The following is a 24,442-nucleotide window of genomic DNA, read 5'->3' on the forward strand; positions in this document are numbered from 1 at the left end:
ACCAAAGAAAGAATTAGAGATGGAAAGACATTATCCTACTCATTCCTAAAGCAATCTCTCTCTCTACTTGAGCAACAGTAGTCAAGGTAACTGGTAATCTTTTTGGAACTCTGTGGGGGTATTTTCAAGTTCAAAGAACAGTGTTCTCAACAGAGCAAAGGCATTTCCATCTTGATGACACAGACTTCTGTCCTGGCTAGAGCCTTTACCTACAGTGACACACTAAGACTCTCCAGGATTATAATAACTACCTTTCAAGGTCGCTGGCAAAACTCAGCAAAGCCACAAATGAGCGGATCTCGCACTGTGCCCCATCATAGTAAGGGTTTAATAAATACTCACCTTTTTCTATTTTCTCTTAGTAAGGTAAGTAAGGTTAGGTAGGTTTTCTTTTTTCTTTTGTTTTCTTAATCTGAGGAAAGCAAAGAATTAACAGTTGAGATTTCCATAAACTGGTGGATCTGAGCTTAAAAAGCATTTGGATTCACTTTATCAAGGTTGAAGAAAAAAAACACAAAAAGCAAAAACAGACAGACACCCCTTCTCTATGCAACACACGTCTATTACTTAGAGCCAAAGAAACATCAGTTCTCCTCACCTCAGTAAGTGGCAGAGCTAGGAGAAGCTGAAGAAGGCAGAAATATCAGCCTCTTTTTGTAACTGACCCAGTGACGTCTAACCAAAGGAGAGAAATGAATTAAATTTGTGATCTGTAGCTCCTAGTGCATAGATAGTAAAAATTAAAAAAAAGGGGGACAAAGCTTCAGAAAATTAATTGGATAGTAATGTATTTAGAAAAGCCTTGCTTGTTTTTCTACCAGGTGTGCAGGTTAGACTAGTCTTTTAATTGAAATTCTTCATAGTTATCTTGTCATTAGTGTTCGATTGCCTCAAAAGGTTAACTTCAAAGAAAATATATAATCCCTTCAGAACAGACACAATTCATTTGTAAAAACGAGGTTTGTTTATTCGCAGGATTGAAAAATGATGCTGAATCATTAAATATGCAATACTTTTTCCCTTGATAAACACATTATGACTGATTTAGCTTTTATCCAAGATTATATAATTAGTGAATGTCTTATGGCTTTAGGTATTTTAAGAAATTTTATTGTAACAAAATCCAGTAAAAAAGTCATCATTATCTGTATTTAGGTAAAGGTTTTTTTTTTTGTTGTTGTATTTTGAGACTATGAGTCCTATAAGCCATTATTGCAGTCATATTTTCCTTCTAATGATTCTGACCAGTGTTTTTTTAAAAGCCCATTTTCTTATGCACAAAACACCAACTATTAAAAGTAGTAACTTTGAATTGTTGAACATTTTTTGGTGTGTTTTGAAATTTTTCTATAACAAAATTGCTATTATTCCTACCACTAGAATTTCAGAAATATGAAGTACCTCATGCATTCTGAACCACTTTGGGTTAAATGGAAAAATAATGCCATCAAAGAAACACAGAAACTTAAAAATGTACCTTTGATCTTGAAGGAGATGAAACATGGAGGCATATTTTTAAATTTGATGACAGCTGAACACATTTGAATAAATTAACAGATTTTTTTTTTTTGCGTATTTCAAACTCCCACAGTGATGGTCTGCCTAATGTTGCCAATATTATTATATAATAATTAGTCTCACTGTGTCACTGTCGACACACACACATTCACACACACCATCCTATATAATAAAAGCCTAATATACTAAGTGTCCGACTGTTCGTTCCACGGTTTGACCAGTCACTATGATGCGCATTGACCACCAGGGGGCAGATGCTTCGGCTGGTAGGTTAGCTTGCTGCTGGAGTCCAGCCGATTGGGACTGGGCGAGACAGGCTGGACACACCCTGGACGAATCTGTGTACTGGGCCGGTTTCAGCCCAATCCCCATAGGCCAAGCCGAGGGACCCCACCAGTGCACGAATCCATGCACTGGGCCTCTAGTTATATATATTTTCTTGTAGAATGTTAGGATACAGGTGTATTGTAAGGACAGGAAAGATAGCAGCCTTCTATTCTGTTATTGATATAGTAGAAGGCAATGCACCTCCGAGAAATCAACATTGTGGATGCTTTTGTTTAGCCACATGTGCCAAGACTCTATTTAACCCAGGAGTTATTTTGTTGTTACTGTTCTATGAAACTTAAATATATGTATAGATAAAGCTCACCCAGAAGACAAGATTAAAAAATAATATATACTCATGATTTAAAACCACAAGTTTCCAGAGTGCAGGGAAATGTGCTATTTTTGTATTTTATTTTATTTTTTTTGAAGAACTGTCAGTTCTTCAAAGAAAAATATCTAGCATGGTCCTTATTTATATTCCCGACAAGGTCTAGCATTGCTCTAATAATTATTCATTGTGATGTGACTTTAAATAGGAATCAGAATATTTATATTTGATTTGATCATGCAACAAGTATTTGCAGGTATACAGACATGTTCCCTGATCTCAAGGAACTTGGAATCTAGTAGGAAGACAGGCATTCAAAAAATTGACATCAAATATATCATTACAAATCGTGTAAGCAATTTGAGGAAAGAAGGGAAGGTGCTGTGATTAAGTGTAATAGGGACTAATTTTGTGTGGGAGATGGTGTCAGGGAAGGTCTTTCTAAGGAAGTTGTGCCAAATTGAGACCTAAAGTAAGAGGTATCTAGATGGTAAGCGGGCAGAGGAGGATTTCAGGCAAGGAGAAAACATGTGAACATATTTATATTTGCTTTGATCATCTAACAAGGAGAGAGAGAGAAAGTGACTGGTTAAGTTTGTGAAGCTCAAAGGCCAGTACAGTTGGATTGCAGTGGACAAAAGAAGAGTAAGATGGGAAGCAAGGGTGTGGGTATCAATTAGGGACCTGGCTATTCAGGGCCAGGCTTTTGCAATATAGCCCAGTGCAGTGGTCAGATCTGACCACAAGGGTAACCTGTTGTGTAACCACAAGTTGGATTGGAGGGAGAAGGAGGGATGATAGGAAACTAGCTAGGAGACTATGACAATAGTCCAGGCAAGAGATGAAGGTGGCGTGGCCTGGGATGGTAGCAGTAGAGATGAAGAGAAGTGGATGCATCTAACATGTTTTTGTTCTCTCTCTCTCTCTCTCTCTCTCTCTCTTTCTTTCTCTCTCTCTCAGAATTATTAGGTTTAGTGATATATTGGATGTCATGAATGAGGGAGAATAAGGATAACTTTCAGGGTTTTGACTCAAGCATTTGGGGATAAATTGATTGATCGAGGTAGGGAAGATTTCCCTGAGATGGGGAGAACTGAAGACAGCCAGATTGGAGTGATGCTTGTTGAGATCACCTGCATCATCACTTTGTCATCTAGCTTCCTTTTCATTCCCTTGAAGTAAAAAAGAATGCAACCCAAGGGAGCTTATAGTGTGGCCATGTACAGAGGTGATTCTACTTATGGACACTCAGAAAAGAGTATCCCAGGCCAGGCAATTAGCTTAGTCAGTTTGTTCTCGTGGATTAGAAAACATAGCTTCAGATTTTAATAAGAGCACCATTCAGTTGAGAAACAAAGTAAGTTGTTAAACAAAACCAAAATCCCAAACCAAAACCTGACTTTGTAATGAATATTCGACAGTCAGCATTGTCGAGATACCCTCTTCCACCAATCTCTTGTAGAAAATGTTAGTGATTATTGCTACCTGGATTTTATTGTGTTGCTTTTAAGCTTCAAATTTCTCTTCTTGATTTTTGGAATGTGCATTTTGTAGCTTTTTGAGTCAGAGGATTGTGGAGGTTGGGGTAACTTGGAGCTTGAACACCTGCCCTTAAGTCCCTCTTGGAGGAGCAGGGATCTGGGGGACCAGCTTGATATAGCCCCAAGCCAGGTTCCATTTCCCTAGGGTTTTTGGAATAAGAGTGATGATTTCTGGCTGGTGCTCCCCTGAAGTAGGACTAAGTGAGGACAGTCAGTGGGAAAATCCAGTTGACTTTCCTCGGAAGCCGCCCTAGACCTTGGGAAAAATTTAAATGAGCGAAAGTGTTTTATTTAGTATTTCGGTGTCTTTTTGTGGAGTTCTTTCCCTTCACCTGCACTCCATGTCTCTTTGTCAGCACTCTAGAATTCTTTTGTATGTCTTAGCACTTCTTAAAATATCTTAAAACTTCTCTGTGCTAGTGTTCTGCATTATATCCCTGGGGCCATTTGCATAACAAAGACGGGGTGGGAAAGGGAGGAGGAGAAAGATTTAACCTTCCTCCCCATTGTTAATGTGCATGAAATTTCTGGATTGGAACACACAGTTTTCATAAAAGCAAAACAAAAATAAACCCACAAAACTGTCCAAATCATGTCAGATACAGGTATTTTTGGAGCAGCTCAGAGGAAAACATTCTTTTATTGGAATTGTTGTAGACAGGAAAGAGACATTCACAGACTTTCATTGACTGCATATAACTTCCCTTCTTCCAGAAATTTCTATCAGCCGAATTATTGAGCAGTTTGCATATGATCTCCTTTAGGAATGGAAATAATATGCAGAAGTATTGAGTTGATGTGGTTATTTTCTTATTGTCTGAAGGAATAGTACCGTAAAAAGGAAGTGCTTCTTTTATATTATAGCAAAACAAAAGCTTAGACAGCAGTTGGGAAATATAGCGGGATACAATACCAAGTCTTAGACAGTGAGGCCTGGTTCTGGTGTTCCCCCCACCACACACCCTTTTCCCAAGTTCGCTGAGTCCTTCCTTTAACTTCCCTGGCCTGCTTTCCCATTTATAAAAAGGAAGGAAAGGGTGCACAAGATGAGTGCATTTATGAGCTTGGGGTCACCTGATGGTCTTGCTAAATTCAGGTGGGGGTGGGTCCCACATTCTGTATTGCTGATAAACTCCCAGGCGATACAGGTCCACATGTTGAGTAGCAAGGTACTAGATTAAAGTTTTCCAAAACTGGCTGAGCATGAGACTTTCCTCCGTGCCTGTATTTTTTTGTGTTCTACCCAGAGGGAGTCTGTTCAGCGTGCCTGCATTAGAGTTTAGCAATCTGTATTTTTGACGCTCATCCCAAGATTCTCTTGCGGCTGCCAGCATTTAGGAATTGTTGCGGTAGTAAATTAGAGCTTCTCCACCCTGGCTACGCAGAACCACCGGAGAAGATTTCAGAACAAGTACTGATGCCTGGATCTTATTATTTCTGTTTCCAGTATCAACTCTTTACTCTATTGCTTATTTCCCCCTTGAATGTTGTCACAGTTCTCTGGTTTTTAATTTTTATTTTTTGTATGCCTCATAATTTTTAATTGTATACTGGCCGTTGGGGTGACACATTGTAGAGATTTTTGATTTAATTATTTTTCCTCTGAAGAGGGGTGCATTTTATTTTAGCAGGTAGTTAAATTATTGGTGGGTCACCTTGATTATGATTTTAGCTGTGTGTGTGTGTGTGTGTCTTTGTGTGTGTATGTGAGGGAAGGAGATGAGAGAGAGAGAGAGAGAGAGAGAGAGAGAGAGAGAGAGAGAGAGATTCATTCATCTATAGTTTTGATCTTACTTAGACCTTTATCCTGGGACTTCTTTCCTACTCCTAAGCATGGCCTTCTGTGGCTTAAATGGAAATCTTGAGGAATTTACAAAGCTTCTCTAGCTTGATAGGAGGAATGAACGAAATTTGTCTTGTGGTCTTGGGTAGGCTGTGAAATTTCTGCCTGCTTCTTAGCCTTCTAGTCATTTCTAGACTTGAGTTGTTCAGTAGTCTTATCCTGTGTATGAACAGATAAGAATTTGAGGTAAATTCATTTATAGATTTATGGCTCTTTATGTCAAAGCATTCTCCTTAACTTTAAGATGCTCTGACAGCCCCAAATTATGGCCTTTGACTTTTCTGCTTGAAATCTCTCACTCAGGAATTGTACAAATTGGGAAGTGCTCACAGGGGAATGGACAATTAAATGAATATCGCATTTATTAATGTATCTTTTATTCAAGGATTTGTATTTTTCAGTTTCTGCCTACCTTTGTTTGGTTTTCAGTGCCTTGAGATTTCCCTTCATATTTTTTTGTTTACTTCTTGGTTTAGCATCTATTCTGCTAACTTGTAATTGGTTGTCATGTAATTGTTTTACTGAATATAAGTGTTTTGAGAGTAAGGGGTATGGTGTGTTGATCTCCATTCTAGCCAATTGTCTGACCCAGAATAGTGCCCTTTACTTAGCAGCTACTTAGTAAATGTTGAATTGCATTGTGATTTTTATGAAGACGAACTGTGAATCAGAATTTAAACTTAAAGTTCTCTACTCATAAGTTAATTTATCTTTTTAGTACACTACTCTGAATATAAGTTCAAAAGAGTTTATTTCAGGTAGATATTTTGAGTATTTTGAAGTGAAGTATTCCTTTTAAAAGTTGTAATCTTTTAAAATATTTACTTTAAAATATTTTTCATTTTTATATCTTAATATTATTTTAATTTTAATTCAGTCTAAATATTGCTAAAGTTATTGCCTAAGACTATTGGACCTTTAATCAAGGTTGATATCAAAAGGTATTATTTTTATATTGATTTTTATACATAAAGGAAACCACTTCTTTATGCAAAATAGATCAGAGATGGTTCTTTATTTAGACTAAAGAGAGTTTCCAAATTTTGTGTACCATATGGTTGAAAATAACATCTTTAAATAATTTTATTTTAAAAAAGAACTCTTCAATGTTATTTTAAATTAGACTTTTTAAGATTAATTGAATTTATTCCATCATGTCCAAAATTATATTAATAGAATTTTTGGAGGAATCATCCAAGTTTGCCTCTGTTATCAAGTCCAATATTCTCAATTTGTGGAGAAGTGACTGTAGCCCCAATCTTAATACATTAACCTGTTTTTTTAGGTATAATTATTATAGTCATTAAGATTTTTAATATTAACCATACTTTGTTTTCATAGCTTAGAGTATACTTGAACAGAAAGAGGTATTACATAAACTGGCTTTTCTGTTCAATGAAGTTTTTAGTTTGTATACAGATCTTGTACTTATTGCAAATCTCATTTGATGATCATGCTAATCTATAGTTTTGATCTTACTTAGACCTTTATCCTGGGACTTCTTTCCTACTCCTAAGCATGGCCTTCTGTGGCTTAAATGGAAATCTTGAGGAATTTACAAAGCTTCTCTAGCTTGATAGGAATGAACTCTGAAATTTGTCTTGTGGTCTTGGGTAGGCTGTGAAATTTCTGCCTGCTTCTTAGCCTTCTAGTCATTTCTAGACTTGAGTTCCTTAGTAGTCTTATCCTGTGTATGAACAGATAAGAATTTGAGGTAAATTCATTTATAGATTTATGGCTCTTTATGTCAAAGCATTCTCCTTAACTTTAAGATGCTCTGACAGCCCCAAATTATGGCCTTTGACTTTTCTGCTTGAAATCTCTCACTCAGGAATTGTACAAATTGGGAAGTGCTCACAGGGGAATGGACAATTAAATGAATATCGCATTTAATGTATCTCCTTTTATTCAAGGATTTGTATTTTTCAGTTTCTGCCTACCTTTGTTTGGTTTTCAGTGCCTTGAGATTTCCCTTCATATTTTGTCCTTTACTTCTTGGTTTAGCATCTATTCTGCTAACTTGTAATTGGTTGTCATGTAATTGTTTTACTGAATATAAGTGTTTTGAGAGTAAGGGGTATGGTGTGTTGATCTCCATTCTAGCCAATTGTCTGACCCAGAATAGTGCCCTTTACTTAGCAGCTACTTAGTAAATGTTGAATTGCATTGTGATTTTTATGAAGACGAACTGTGAATCAGAATTTAAACTTAAAGTTCTCTACTCATAAGTTAATTTATCTTTTTAGTACACTACTCTGAATATAAGTTCAAAAGAGTTTATTTCAGGTAGATATTTTGAGTATTTTGAAGTGAAGTATTCCTTTTAAAAGTTGTAATCTTTTAAAATATTTACTTTAAAATATTTTTCATTTTTATATCTTAATATTATTTTAATTTTAATTCAGTCTAAATATTGCTAAAGTTATTGCCTAAGACTATTGGACCTTTAATCAAGGTTGATATCAAAAGGTATTATTTTTATATTGATTTTTATACATAAAGGAAACCACTTCTTTATGCAAAATAGATCAGAGATGGTTCTTTATTTAGACTAAAGAGAGTTTCCAAATTTTGTGTACCATATGGTTGAAAATAACATCTTTAAATAATTTTATTTTAAAAAAGAACTCTTCAATGTTATTTTAAATTAGACTTTTTAAGATTAATTGAATTTATTCCATCATGTCCAAAATTATATTAATAGAATTTTTGGAGGAATCATCCAAGTTTGCCTCTGTTATCAAGTCCAATATTCTCAATTTGTGGAGAAGTGACTGTAGCCCCAATCTTAATACATTAACCTGTTTTTTTAGGTATAATTATTATAGTCATTAAGATTTTTAATATTAACCATACTTTGTTTTCATAGCTTAGAGTATACTTGAACAGAAAGAGGTATTACATAAACTGGCTTTTCTGTTCAATGAAGTTTTTAGTTTGTATACAGATCTTGTACTTATTGCAAATCTCATTTGATGATCATGCTAAACTCATTATGTCAGTTTCAAGAATAGGTTTTATTATTTGTACCATAGAAAACCGTAGTTGCATTTGTCTATCTTTATGAATTTGTTTTTTTGATTATTTGAAAGAAGTACATTGATAAATGAAGCTAAAAACTTCCTTTTTTTCTTTCTTCTTCAGAATCGAGTTTCTTACTGGGAAATGCCCAGATTGTGGATTGGCCTGTAGTTTATAGTAATGACGGTTTTTGCAAACTCTCTGGGTATCATCGAGCTGACGTCATGCAGAAAAGCAGCACTTGCAGGTAGGTAATAGAACAGCTCAGGAGCATTTTCTGAAGTTTAATGTTGAATATGGCTAAAAGGTTAAAAATGATTTAAACAGTGACATAGTGATCTATATTAATAATAGAGGAATATGCAAATTGTCTGGAACACCATCACAGTAACAGTAACGACCTAACAGCAGGCTGCATGGGTCGACAAGGCCGGCAGGGGGGTTAGTGAAGGACAACCAAACGACTGAACAGCAGGCTGCATGGGGTGACCAGGCCGGGAGGGGGGTTAGTGAGGGATGACCTAATGACTGAACAGCAGGCTGTGTGGGGTGACCAGGTCGGCAGGGGGCTTAGTGAGGGATGACCAAATGACTGAACAGCAGGCTGTGTGGGGCAATCAGGCCGGCAGGGCGAGCAGTTGGGGGCAACCAGGCTGGTGGTGGGGGAGAGCAGTAAGGAGCGACAAGGCCAGTGGGGGGGGCAGTTGGGGGCAACCAGGCCAGCAGGGGGAACAGTGAGGGGCAACTAGGCTGGCAGGGGGGCAGTTGGGGGCAACCAGGCCAGCAGTGGGGGGCAGTTAGGGGTGACCAGGGGACCCCCTCCCCCCCATGCACGAATTTTGTGCACTGGACCTCTAGTTTATAATAAATATACATTTGGTCTTCAACCTAAGTCCTGGCACAGAGCTCCTAAAAGGCTTGGCATTAAGAACAATAAAGGTGCCTTTTGTTATGTTAAAGCCCTTAGATAATCTGAGGTTGAGGACTGGGTGCCAGAAGAACCAACCACATGACTAGAGGGAGGTAACTTTTAGTATCCCCAACCCCCATCATCTAAGAGAGGAGTTGGAGGTTGATCAAATGCCAGTGACCAATGATTTAATCAGTGGAAACTAAGTAATGAGGCCTCCATAAAAATTCAAAAGGACAAGCTTCCTGATTGGTGAATATCTGGAGGTGCTGGGAGAGTGATGTGTTCCTCACTCTTTCTCCATACCTTGCCCCTTGCATCTCTCCCATCTGGCTCTGCCTGAGTTATATCCTTTTTAAATAAATCAGTAATCTAATAGGTAAAATGTTTCTCTGAGCTCTGTGTGCTGCTCTAGCAGTTAATCAAATCCAAGGAGGAGGTTGTGGGAACCTCTGATTTATAGCCTGTCCTTAGAAGTACAGGTGACAACCACGGCGTGTGACTAGTGGCACCTGACTTGTGTGAGTGTGTGTGGGGGGCTGTCTTTTAACCCGTGGAATCTGATGCCAGCTATTTCAGGGTAGATAGTGTTGTGATTGAGTTGAATCATAGGACCCCCAGCTGGTGTCCCAAGAATTGCTTGTTGTTGGTGTGGAGACCCTCCCACTTGTACCACACACACTGGAATTGGTACCAAAACCTATTTACTCACATGCAAAAACTACAGGGTAAAAATTATATTAAAATATTAAGGAGGCTAAATTGTCAGTAGAAATATACAGCTGAAGAGCCATTGGTGAAAACTTTTGCAGAGAGAAGGATTTTGGCATATATGTGAATGTATGAATTCATCCAATAAATATTTTTTGCCAACCTATTATGAGCCAGGAACTATCTGAAGTGCCGAGTGATCAAAGGAGCATCCTACCTCAGGGAAGCACTGATGGGTGCTAAAACTGTCTTGAACAAAGTAGGGGAAACAATTCCCAATCAAGTAGGACATGGCTCATGAACACTCAAAGAACATCAAAATAAAGTTCTTAGACCCTGTGTAAATCATACATACTTTGTAATGTTGGTACATTGTACCATTGCTATTTTGTTTGACTTATGTAAAACAGATTCTGGCATTTGTATTTATAAGAATTCTTTCAAAATATGCCATATCTGTGAGCTTAAAGAGTGTATTGCAAAAAAGATCATAAAAAAGAAAAGGAAATTCTATATAAGGAACCAATTTAGAACTGACAACTTTTCACAATATTTCAATACTGAGATGGGATGTGTTTCCCTTGAGCTAATTTCTCTTTAAAGATCTCACTTAACTAAGCACCAAAATCATGTTATTTTAGAACTGTGAGTGATCTGAATTATTTTCTATTCCAAATCTTTTGTTTTTCAGAGAGGAAAACTGAGGTGGAGTTTTATTATGCGATTTGTCCATGGTCACTCACTCAGAGTTGTCACATTCTTTTGAGTTAATAAAGCTATTATTATAATAACCATAACCTGCATGTCATTTTCCATACGAACAATTATAAACCTACTTTTGCCCACTCCTGTTCATACTGCTTCTTCACAGAAGGCAAGGATTTCATTTATACCATGAGTCTAAACCTGGCTGCACATAGGAATCCCTTAGAGAGATTTTACAAAACACAGATTCTCATACCTCACCTCAAACCTATTGAACCAGAATCACCCAGGGTGGGTGTGTGGGGGGCAGGGATAAGTACTGTCAGCTCAGATGTTTCCGATGTTTATCTAGATTTGAGAAATAATCTGTTGAACCGTCTTCTTTTTTCTCTATTAAATCATTCTCATATCAAATCTTCACTCTCTGGTATGAAATTGGTAAACAGGCTAATGAAAAACTATGGCCCCTTATTGAAAAACTCAGTAGTACTGATGACTTTTGTGCCTTTTTATCTGTTGGGTAGATATTAGCTCTTGGGCTAGCCATTTTGCTAAGGTGTGTGTTGTAACTTCTGGGAGCTTAAGGTTTGTATTGAACATCTGTCTCCCTTATGTCTTAGAAGGGTTTAGGGTAGAAAAAGGTTAGTTTTATGCTAGATGTTACCTGTGGAACAGGCTCCATAGAAAATTCTAGGGAATATAGATGCTCCCATACCCATTTTCTCTTCTTGCACTTTAGACATCCCATCATCATACCCATGCCTATTTCAGGTGCCTGAAGGTATTTATGATTTTCTCAACAAGATATGGTTTCCCTCCTATGACTCCCATTAGTTCATCATGTGGCATTATCATCTGGCCTTAAACTAACTAGCTTTCCTTTTCCCTTGGGTTTTTATTGCTATTGTTTCTGTTGTCATTTTTGTTGTTCTATGTGGATCTATTGTGAAGTCCATGCTTCCCATGTATCTATGCCTCCACACCTGCCCCTCTCGGCCCCCCACCCCCAGCCTGTTTTCTTTGGCAGGTGCAATTTTTTCTACAGAAATTTCACTTAAAAATGCTGACATATTCTACAGTATTAGCATATTTTATCTTCTAAAAGAATTGTTTTTTCCTTGCTAGCACCAGTGCCAGATTATAAATGCGTCAAAAGTAAGGATTCCATCTTGCTCACTTTTGCATGCACTGCAGGACACAGCTCAGTGTTTTGTGTCAGCATTTGTTGAATTAGATTGGCTTATTTTGCAATAAACCCCAACCTAGACCTCACATGCCTCCATATAACATGCTTTTATTCATTGTATTTCATCCCAAGTGTTACGGCATTTAAGGTGGGCGAGGGAGCAGAGAGCTTTGGATTATGTTATGCTTTTTCATTTTTCATTGTGGGAAGATGTCTTGCCCCAAGCTCTGTTCACTATTTTTAGAGACTATTTTCAAAATGTTAACATTCTTTTTAAAAATAGTATGTTTTTATTGATTTTCAGAGAGAGAGAGGAAAGGAGAGGGAGAGAGAGAGATAGAAACATCAACATTGATCCGCTGCCTCCTGCATGCGCCCTACTGGGGATTGAGCCCAAAACCTGGGCATGTGCCCTGACCGGGAATCAAACCATGACCTCCTGGTTCATGGGTTGACACTCAACCACTGGCCAGGCCATATAGCTTTTTATTTTTTATTCCCTGTGTAAATCTATGAAAGCCTTTGAATATGAGACAGAGGAAACAGGAGTAAAGAAGAAAATTATATACACATTTAGAACTGCAGTGTTAATGGCTAAAAGTTATTGTAGAGTTTTGGAATAACTGAATTCCAATTGAATATAGAGATAAATAATTTGACAATGAGGATAGCCTTATAAATAATTCAAAGAATTTTATTGATTATCATTATCAATGATATAAGAATAAGAAACTACAAATCTGTGAGTGTCAGTTTGTGTGGAAAAAATATGACACTTTGTATTCTGGAAAGAAAAGAATCATCTCTATGTACAACTTGCATTAGATAGATTAAAGTAGTAAGTGGGTAAAGATTCCAGGTTTTATTGTTTAATTGTTCAAATATGAAATGTTTTATGGGAAAATAACAATAGCAATTTGTAATTTTATAATATGAAGAGGCTAATATGTATTATTTTTGTTTTCTTATTTTTTTCCTTTCCAACCCTCCCCCCATTAGACCAGATGCACAAAATCTAATGAAACACACTCTTCAGTTTGTCTCAATATTATCATTATACTCCCTCTGGGAAGTTCTCCATTTTATTAAATTTTCTTTTATTTTTTTCCCTTTAATCACATCCCTTGTCCTCTTTTACAGTATTCAAAGTGTGTTTATTGTATGTCTTTCTAATCTGTCTTCTATTTGTTTATTAAATATGTGTATTCTTAAATGTTGTTGCTTTGTGCTTGTTTTTAAGACCCACGCAATTCATACTGTGCAATAAGATTTATAGTTTCTTACTTTTTTCACTCAACATTATGTTTTTGGGAATTTTTTTTATCCTCATTGGAAGAGTGAGGATATTTTTTCCATTGATTTTTAGAGGGAGTGTGAGGGAGGGGGGAAGGGGGGAGAGAGAGAGAGAGAGAGAGAGGAGAGAGCAAAATATTGATGTGAGAGAGACGTGCTCTTTACTGGGAATTGAACCTGAGATCCTCAGGTTTGCAGACTGACACCCTAATCACTGAGCCACATTGGCAAGCGTGTTTTTGAGATTTTTTAATGTTGCTATATATAATATCCTATTTCATTATGTTTGTTGTGTAGTGCTCCTGTGTCTTCATAGCCTTAATTTTATTTATCTATTTTATTAGTCATGAACCCCAACTTCTGACATTTTGCTGTCTCAAACTACTTGGAGATAGACATCCTCATACACATCTTCTTGTGGCCCCACGTGAGAAGTTGTCTGTCTTTGTCCAGAAATAGAATCACTGGATAGTAGACTGTATATAGGATTTGTACATTAATTGCTCTCAGATTGCTGTCAAGTGGCCTTCTGTTTCCAAACTCACCAGCCATGAGTGAGGGTTTCAGTTTCCCTACATCCTTGTACTTCATAGTAGCATCTAAATTTCTATCTTAATACATATGATGTATTCTATGTACTGTCTCATAACTAAAATTTAAAAAATTCTCATGACACTTTAGGGTTCCTGGAATTTAAAGTCTAGCCCATTTTATTGTGTAATAATTGCATTTCAAGCCTTTGGATTATTTGGATGTTTATTGAAGGACACAAAACATATTGCATGTATAATGGAGATTGTAGGTTTTGGGGGAATGGATCTAAAGCATATGATCTTACCTCATGAGCCCTAAGAAACCCTGACATTCGAGACACACTATCACAGGTTAGGTAGAAACCACATCAGCATTTTAATCTTTTATTAACCTGAAACGTTAAAGGCCCATCTGTTGTTGTTTTTAGGATAGAGGGGTGAGAAGAGCAATCATGTAGGTGGGGAGGATTGGAGTAGATAGATGCTTTCAAAATCATTTTTTTTTCCTCGAAGGGCCCACTAATAATTCTTTGTCCGTGCATCAAATTAGAGAAAGAAGCAGAGGTATTAAGAGACACTTTATTGGATGTATTTCACAGGTAGTTTTATTAACACAGGATAATCTCAGCGAACATGAGCACATTACACATGATGGATCTCAGTCAGTCTGGTTCCATTTGGCTGCGGTCTCTGCTTTGCACACAGTGGCACTGAGGGGAAGCGTTGGAGAGCCAGGGGCCTCAGTGATGCTCATGCTCCAAGAGTGAGAGATGTCCAGGGCTATCCCTACCTTCCCTCAATTACATGTCACGGGTCGACTCTTTATGACTATCTGAATCCTTCTAAACCCATATAACTTAATGGGCTGTGAAACATTTTGGTTACAATCTATGATACAAAATAATGCTTTGGTTTATTCCAAAATTATCTCTGAGATTTTGAGAGCTGTGTTCTTATTTGTTTCTAAATTCTCCTTCTACTCTCCCTCGCAGGCTTCTTTTTGACCCCTGGGCTATAGATCTCAGCCCATCCTCCATTAACTTGGTGATGATTTCACTGTTGTGGCTGGTTCTGAGCTGAGGACCACATTTGCCAGCTAACTGCATTAAGTCAATAATCTGTGATGAAGCATTTGCTAGCCTGTGAACTACACACACTGTAGATAATATTATTTTCTAGTGGTGACTGAATGAGGTATTTTAGTTCAGGAACATTGTTCAGTCATTAACAGATTGAGCTAGATGGCAGAACTCATGATGAGGTTGTACATTCTTTTTTAGTTTGGAAGTTCCTTTGCCCCTTGAAAGTCTAACATTATAGCCATTCTTACTGTGAGTTCTCATAATGAGGCTTATTTGTGAGATTTTGATGGCATAACAAGGCATCCAAGAATAAATAGTAAATGCTGCTATAAACCGAAGTCACCTGACCCCAGAAGTTTCCTAGGACAGAATATACATGAAAGATATATTGATACCTGCTTAGGCAAGCTGGATATGGGTTAGGCCAGGCCGGAGGAAAATTTCTTCCTTACTTTCAAGACCAGATCTTAACACCACTTAGTTGTGTGGCAAGAGAAGTGGCCAGATAATCCAGGAGCAGGTCCTGGGTGAGTTTATGCTTCAGCCTCATGGGTTAGCAAAAAAAGAAGACACAAAATGATGTGCATCCCCTTTAAGACTCAGTGACCTTGCCCATTAGCAGGTGTGGCCCAATCCCATTCTAGAATTGTAGGAACACAAGGGAAGGTGGTTGGGGCTGGAGTGGCCTTCTAACCCCACTCATTAGAAGCATTCCAGTAATCGCTCAGCCATTGTACCACACATTCTAATTGGCAACTTCATGTGCATTATGCTTTTAGACCTCACTCTCTGGGTTGAGTTAACATCATCATTTTACTGATGAGGAAATGAAGAATCAGAGGGGTTCTATCCCTTTCTTGTGAACCATAGTCCTGCAAGTGCAGTGCTTCTATTATATTTCTACTGCTCAGTGTGACAGCAGAGATAGATCGCTTCTGTGCGTTGCATTTTCCCCTCCAATAAAATAAACAGTGCAGTTGTAGAAGTCATTTATAATATCAGTGGAACAACGTAAGAGTCAAAAGACTCAAAAAAAGTATTCAGATTGTAATAGTGTGGGATTGTTTTCTTAAAATGCCTTTGCATTCTTAGGATAGGAGATTTTAGCATTGGGAGGGCTAAAATGATGAAGAATATATTATGGAATTTTCATAGTTTACTTGAAAAATTGCTGGTTTGCATTTTCTCTTCAGATTTTTAGCTGAATCAAATGTGTATTGTAAGTGGTATTATTACATCAGTTTTCAAAACAATCTTTTTTTAAGTTGTACCTTAATTTTCAATCCTGTTAGAGTTTATTTTTCAAATTATTATCCTATTTTCATCCTGCATTTTCAGTTATAATATTCAAATTTCCCTCCAAGTTTTTCTGGTGACCCGTTGTGAATATTGTGTTTTGGGTAATTGAACTATAGAACCCTGACATTTAGTAATAGGTGTAAAATGGTTTTTCTTTTATGTTTCTTAAGACCACAAACATTTAGTTAGCTTAATAATTATTTTTTGTTCTTAATGTTTTTTTATATTAAAGAGTTTTTAGATTAAAAACAGTCAATTATCATTGTTATTATTTAAAAAACTGGTTGATTGAAAGGTTCACCTGTCTGTAAAAATATTATTGACAGTATTAAACTGATGTTTTAATTTTGGAGGGTGGGACTTTTTAACTGAGGTATTCTAATTTAATTATAATGCCTTCAGGAGATTTTCATAAGACTCACATGAGCTGAAACCCAGGCTTTAGACAGGAGCAGTGGCTTTTCAATGCCATCTTATAGGCAGGCACTGAAATTTCCTTTGTTAGTTCAGCTGTGAGATTAAGGAGTTAGAGTCTGTTATTTTATTATGAGATTCTCATTTATTTTTACTATCATAACAACACTAAAATATCTTTTAAAAATAAAAGATAGAAATATTATAATTGAAAATGCAGGATGAAAATTGCCAGGGCAATTTTTTGGTCTGCTACATCTACTTCCTTTCATTTCTTAGTTTCTAAAATTCTAGTTGTGTAGGTTAGTGTTACCATGAGATTGGCCTGAGTTACTTCTAATTTCTAGAGATATGGCATTGCTATTGAATCCTGCCAGTCTTTGATGGATCTTGCTAACAAATTGCTTTTCAAGTTGTAAATTTCCCAGATTGATATATTCAGGGGCAGTTTTCCCATGAGGATAATGAATCTTAAACTTCAGGGGCCCCTCCCGTGAGTGGGTGTTGTTTAAGATTCTGTGCCTAATTTTGTTTTATATATTTTTCCTTTCCTTAAAGGTGGCCCTAAAATTGTATAAGCTTCAGGCCTACCACACTTGGATTTGCCTCTGGCCAACAGGCTAAGTCATTGAAAACTGGAACAAAAACAATCATAAAGATATACTTGAGTTTTCAAAAACGTATTCAAGGTATCTAGTAGTAGCTCACAGATTCCTTCCTGTTGGAAGAAATGATCTAGACAATTATGTTAACTGTGTATCTAAAACCAGATGAACAACTGATGATTGTGAAAGCACTGGGAACAGAGTTTTAGAGGCTTGTAGTCCTTGGCTAAATTCTGTTTTTATAGATTATCAGACTTTTGGTGAATTTCTTTTAGAAAAATAGATAATTTCAAATATTAGGACAATTTTGTGGGATATAGAAGTTCACTCTTTAATCTGTTTTCTATGTTTCTTTAACCATAGTAATTATATATGCCTCCTTCAGTTTTCCTCCAATTAGCCATAGTTGTATGTATTTAAAAAATCCTCATAAATGATGAAAATGACAGTATATTATATGTGTAATATGAACTTTTCACGTTTCATTGTACACAGGAGATAAAAAAAGACTGCAAGCTGAAATGATGTAATACTATCTTAATACTCAATGGAAAAATTATGATTGTTCTATGACCTTTAACAGTGTCAAAACATTGAAAACTCTCTTTCTATTGGTTATAAATACATAGAAATAAAAGTAATTGGAAAAGTAATATTTAGTATACCATGATTCAGAACATTAAATTAAAGTGTTTCATTTCTTTGTAAAACCTATCACTTGTAATATAACTCACGACATAAAGAGAGCATTTTTTTCCCTAACTCTTTGCAAATGTTAATAATCCTTTTTAAGTTTAAATCAACTTTAACTCCCTTTTTCTCCCACTATTGTGAACTATCTCCTGGGTTTCTTTAACGTGACCTTCCTTCCTTCCTTCCTTCCCTCCCTCCCTCCCTCCCTCCCTTCCTTTCTTTCTTTCATTTTTAATTTGCATCACTTTCTCTGGGAACCCTTGATCCTTTCATCCCAATCACTTTTGTGATTTATGTTGGTAAGTTCGCCTTCACTCAGTTCCTCTGGCTGCATATCTAGAGTCTCTCAATGGCAATAATATCAACATTCCCACATTCATCTTTTTCTTCTCTAACCTTGTTTATGTTTGATCCAAATTCACTTTCAGCATTATGATTTTCACTTCTTGATGGACTTTAATCCTTGATGGCTAATTCCTGCTTTCAATTTCCATTTTTATAAAATGTCATGTGGATTTATCACTGAGAAACAAGGAGGCAACATATCTAACGTGCTCTGCTTCTGTGTGTGAATTGAATAACAGATGCACAGTGACCAATGCACAGTTTTGAAAAATCGAGGTGATTGGTCACCGATTATGATGTGTTATCTGTTATTCACCAGTGATTTGTAGACTGAAGAGCTAACATTAAAGTCTAAACATTATGTGATTATTCAGTTAATATTCCTTAGTAACTGAAATATGAATGGTGCTATTGGGAAACTGATGTTCTTTAACTACACCATAGTAATAAAAATCTGTACATATATGAACTGTGTAAAGTGAGGATTGCTTTTTGCTCTCTTTCTGTAAGTTTGGAATAACTTCTAATGCTAGCTTTTAGCAACAAATTTAACAATAATGACAAAAATATGGTATAAATATTTTAGTTCACTTTGTGGGAGCAACATTATATTTTGTAATTAAATTTGATTACTTAATCAACAAAGACAACGATATGATTTTATGTAGCATTTTAAAAGCAACACAAAACTGAAATGGATTGTTTCCCCCCAGTTTTATGTACGGGGAATTGACTGACAAGAAGACCATTGAGAAAGTCAGGCAAACTTTTGACAACTACGAGTCAAACTGCTTTGAAGTTCTTCTGTACAAGAAAAACAGTAGGTATCTAAATTATCAATAAGATGTGCCAACTCTTTATTAATGTTATGTTTTGGTAAGTAGTAGTTGAGCTATAGTGTAGAGAGAATATAAAACTTTGTTCCTTCTCTTGGCAAGTAAAATTAGATAGGAAAATTAATAATTGATTCTGGCTATGAAAAGCAACCTGTTGAGGAATGGAGGAAAAGCATGGTGCATTTTAGATGTGTGTGTGTGTGTGTGTGTGTATGGTGGCAAATGTTTTGTAATTAATATTCATGATTATGATTTTATAGTTATGTGACAGGAATTTAAAATGACAGAAATTTATTCATTTTTTTGTAGGGTTAAAGAAAAAGGTGTTTAGCATCATTGGATATCTGATTACCATTCTATAAATACATAGGTAACATGTGAATATAGGCTATCTACTTGAGGTGAATCTGCTAATATAGCCTTTTGCTGGACTCAAGCTCTTTTGTGTGTAACTAGTGGAAGTAGTCATTATTTTATTTTTTAAACCATTATTATTATTATTATTATTAAACCTTTAGAACAGGCCATTCACATCAGGTATATTTTGAGAGCTATTCTCTAGGATGAGCTTTGTGAGTGCTCAGTTATCTATTCTCTAATCACACAAGACATCATGGTCTGGACTCTCCACCAGAGTTTGGAGGAACAAGCCAACCAAACAAAAAACCGACTAGGACATTCGTCAGCCAAGACTCCCTTCTAGTTCATTTTCTTTGAATAGTTATTTACTTTTATTCCTTTTTGCTACTTTTGCAAATTGATTTTTCTGTTTTAAAATGAACAGTCACTTCACAAGATGGATTCATTTATTTAGTGTTAATAGTACATGATAGCAAAGCCAATTGTCATCTTCAGTGGAAATAGATGCAGTTTGGGACACATTCTAACTGCAACAGGAAATACTTGCTCCATGCTCAGTGTCTGTTGGATCTTGTGGAGCATAATTTGTTCTCTCCACTTTACCTCAAACATTTGTTCTCTGTGGACTATTTGGAACTAAACTTAGGTTTCTCTTTTTTAATTAACAGACCAGCATAGGGATAACCATAGCACAGCAGTGCATTGGTAATGGAACATTAGTCTTTAGTGATTTTACCTAGGGAATGTCTTAACATCTTATATTTCATTTTAGAATCAAGGCTGAGAGGTATTTCTCTCTGAAGTCATACCCAAATGTCTGTTGGCTTGTCACCTAGAAAACAATCCATTGTGAATGATCAGCTCTGTCCTCTTCAAGAGAAATGTCAGGTGTTTTCTGTTCTTTTTTTTCATCAGGTCCAAATACATATTGACAATTCATAGTAGATTCTTATGCCCCAATCCCCTTTCATTTTCATATAGTACTGTTATCCCTTAAATGACTTAGATATGTCTCAAGTTTAGCAAATCATTTAAGAATATTTCATATTATTTCACTCTGACATTTAAGCAAAATAAACAGATCTTTGCCTGATTTTGAAACATCAGAGGCAAGTTCATAGTTTCTGAGTTTCTCAAAAATACCTTAGTGGAAATCCTGTTTGTTTATATCCTTTGAATCATGCGAGCAATGAATCGAATTTTGCATTTCCAAAAGTCTCCTTTTGAGGTGGTTTAGATAGTTTGCTTTACTTTAATGGCTTGAAATAATTATCTGACCTTTGTTCAGGCATGTCTGGTTCTTTTCAGATAAGTATCTATGTATGTTTAGATTTCTGCTTAGAGCTAGTAAGAGACAGAGCCCATCGCACTGTAGATTAAAGCTCCTCTCATCTGTGCAGCATATGCATTGAGTTTTTCCCCTTTAATATGAAGGAAAGATATTATCCATGTACTATAATGGAGTTCTACTATACTTAAAAGCAGCTTTAAAAAAATCTTGTAAATAGTTAGCTGAAGCTTTTGAATATCAGCTGAAAAGAGTGTATTCGTGTGACTTTTAAAAATGTTAAAAGGAAAAGTCACATGTCTGTAGAAAACGGCTTTGGGGATGCCTGAATGCCAACACCTCCCATTACTTTCATTAAATAATTAGGTTAAACACCATTTTGCCAGTGAGGAGATTGAGGTATCCTATTTAACATGTGTCACGATTGACATTTCAGTTTGCAACCTCTATTCTTTAGGCCCATGGCTCTGATTAGCAGGGGGCTGTTTCTACTGTTGGAAAAGAAACAGTGGCTCTGAGATGATGACTGAAAATGGCTCTTACACAAAGGGCAGAACTGTGATATCTGGGTTCATTCCCAATAATCAATGCCAGGGCTCTGCCTTGACCTTCCAGCAGCTATGGGCTTCTCTGCTTGGCCCTCCCAGATACCCCCGTCAAATTCAGAATATGGATATTTCAACAACCACTCAGCAAGTACTCAGCCTGCTTGCAGAAGTATGACCTGTACTTCAACTTGAAAAAAGTCCACCATGATATCTGAAAGCAATTTAAAAAAATAGCTCTGACTCTATACCACAATTTGAATTGTTGCTGTTTTCATAGATATGAGCTGTAACATCATCTCTTTCTGTTCAGATTTCCAACAGACCTTGGAAATCAGCTTATGCTTAATGCCCCTTTCCCTTTGTTTATGACCCTGCTGCTGCAAGCTCACTATGTTGTAACAGCCATAGGCCACGTGTCTCTGGCGTCTGGGGCTGGTGATTTGTAAAACTGCTTATCACTCACAGTTCCCGGACACATTGTGTAAAATCAGAATCAGAAAACAAAGAACAAGCCTCTCTGGAAGATGGTGTAATTGTTTCTGAGATCCCTGCCTCATCCTGTAGTCATTTTGGAAGGGACCACGTCTTTTCATAGGCCTCCTGGTGTTGCAAAGAACCTGGTTGTCTAAACTGAGTATTCCCATAGAAGTCTCCTCTCTTTAATTCTCTGACTTCTTTTTGTTTGTTTGTTAATTCTCACCCGAGGATTTTTTTTCACTGATTTTTAAAGAGAGTGGAAGAGAGGAGGAGAGACAGAGAAACATGGGTGTGAGACATCGATTGCTTGCTTCCTTCCTGCAGGTGCCACAACTGAGCCTGTAACTGAGGTATATGCCTGACGGCATTAAACCTGGGACACTAGCTGGGAGATTCTCTGGCTTCTTGAACTTCTTGTCTAAATGACAAACTCCCTTTTATGGTGACATTATTATGTGGTTGATTCTTTTTCTTTCTTTCTTTTTTTTGGCCACAGTATGGTGGCGCTTCTTATTTGGTTTTCATTGGTAGCCACCAACAGGCTATCAAGTCTCACCTAGAGACTATTTATAGCTGCACAGTTCACCTGTACTTCACCTCACACCTGACAAAGGCTTTCATGTCTTTAAGGAAGAATATTTGGGGAGGCTTTACTGCACTGTGGCTTAGAGCTAACATGATGGAAAATAAGTCTTTTTGATTCTGATGGAACATTCCTTCAGTGTTTTATTGTTTAATGGATAATTACTCCTTTGAAGTCATTTCTCTTATCTTCAGATATTTATTTGACATAATGCCAGTTCTGATTGGTCCAGAACGTAAGCACGAAACTGTCCTCCGTGATCTGCAAGCGCCACTGTTTGAACAACCTGGTGAGAGTCCAGCCTCCTGCTTTGAGGGAGGGAGGTAGGAAGCAGTGGCGCATAAAGACACCTGAGTCTCTCAAGGGCTGGGGATAACTTTCCCCCCTTTAACGTTGTTTTAAAGGCATCAGGTAGAGCTCTGCATACACCAGCCTTAGTGTCTCTGATGTGGGGGTACAGTCAAAGCCATCGAGCTATCTTAGAAGTCTATCCCAGCATTTCAGATGTTCTTCCCAGAGGAATACTTACCAGAGCATCAGGTATACTGTTGAAGTCAAGTGAAAGCACTTCTCAAAGTGACAAAGAGAAGCCCCTGGGAGTGGCCCCACTTGGTGAGACGATCTAAAGGAAGCTGGCCAGAGCAGCAGTGCTTGTGTCACTTCAGTAGCGAGACTGCCTTCGTGCTCCCGCATTGTGAAATGACACCCTGGGCTTTACTTTCAAGTTTTGATATTTTGTGTTGAAAAATATGTGTATAAATTTATTATTATTATCATTATTCTTTTATTAAAAATTTTTTAGTGTTGACATTATTGCAGAAGTCCTCTTCTCCCCCTTTGCCCACTTCTACCCTCCCCTGCCTACCCCATACCTTGGCTTTTACCAAATTATTACCTGTGTCCATGGTATATGCATATATGTCCTTTTTAAATTATTTAATTTAATGTAATTATTTTTATTGTTGACAGTATTACAGACGTCTCCCATTTTCTCTCTTTTTGCCCCCCTCCACCCAACTCCTGCCCCATCCCAGGCCTTCCCCACGCATGTATGTTTTTTAGCTATTTCCTTCGGTTTGTTAATTTTTGAGCAACTGGTAGTTGATACAAAATTAAAGTTTTCTTGAATCCTTTTTAGCAGTTAAAATACTATTGTATTGGTGCTAATTCCTGGCATAGCAGTTGGCACCTGAAGGAAGAGGAAAGGCAGGAGACCAAGTCATTGCTGAGGCTTTGCCACACTCTGTTGTCCTTTCTTTCTCTTTCAGGAACTCCTGTTTGGTTTTATATGCAAATTGCACCAATAAGAAATGAACATGAAAAGGTGGTCTTGTTCCTATGCACTTTCAAGGATATTACATTGTTCAAACAGCCAATAGAGGATGATTCAACAAAAGGTAATTTTCAAAGGAATTACTACACTTAAGAATTAGGCTGTCTTTTAAATATATTATTGTTATTATTATTTTAACAAAATCTATTGGTTGAACTCAAAAATAAAATTGTACTCCATGACTCTTACACATTCATACTAGTCATTGTCTGGATCATTTTTAATCATATTTTTGAATGGAAATAGCAAGTTGAGATAACAGTTACTTAAATTATAATAAGGGGAATTGAAAAAAGACATAAAGAAGAGATTTCTCAGAACATTATTAATTTAGGATTGATGTAAGGGGAGTTTCAGCAACTTATAACACGGTGAGTTTTAGAAACAAAAATTATAACTTGTGGGATGGCTTGGGTGAAATCTTGCTGGAACACAGTTGATTAATTTTTGCTAAATTGATTAGAGTTTGATTAATTGACTTTTTCAGGTTACTTTTCACCTTTTATTTATTTTTTTTAAAATATATTTTTGTTGATTTCAGAGAGGAAGGGAGATGGAGAGAGAGAGAGATAGAAACATCAATGATGAGAGAGAATCATTGATCTGCTGCCTCCTGCACGCCCCCTACTGGGGATCTAGCCTGATACCCAGACCTGTGCC

The 24,442-nt window shown here is 36.8% G+C and overlaps 1 protein-coding gene across 1 annotated transcript in view; it reads left to right on the forward strand.

Moving 5' to 3' along the window:
- The window catches only part of KCNH5 (potassium channel, voltage gated eag related subfamily H, member 5), a 258,275-nt gene that overhangs the window by 10,574 nt on the left and 223,259 nt on the right, over nucleotides 1-24,442 (forward strand). The window contains exons 2-4 of the mRNA XM_005874040.2: nucleotides 8,705-8,828; nucleotides 19,071-19,177; nucleotides 23,718-23,846. Coding sequence (XP_005874102.1) covers nucleotides 8,705-8,828; nucleotides 19,071-19,177; nucleotides 23,718-23,846 — 360 coding nt within the window. The remainder of the gene's footprint in view (nucleotides 1-8,704; nucleotides 8,829-19,070; nucleotides 19,178-23,717; nucleotides 23,847-24,442) is intronic.

The sequence above is a fragment of the Myotis brandtii genome, unplaced genomic scaffold (genome assembly GCF_000412655.1).
Source record: "Myotis brandtii unplaced genomic scaffold, ASM41265v1 scaffold423, whole genome shotgun sequence".
NCBI lineage: Eukaryota > Metazoa > Chordata > Mammalia > Chiroptera > Vespertilionidae > Myotis > Myotis brandtii.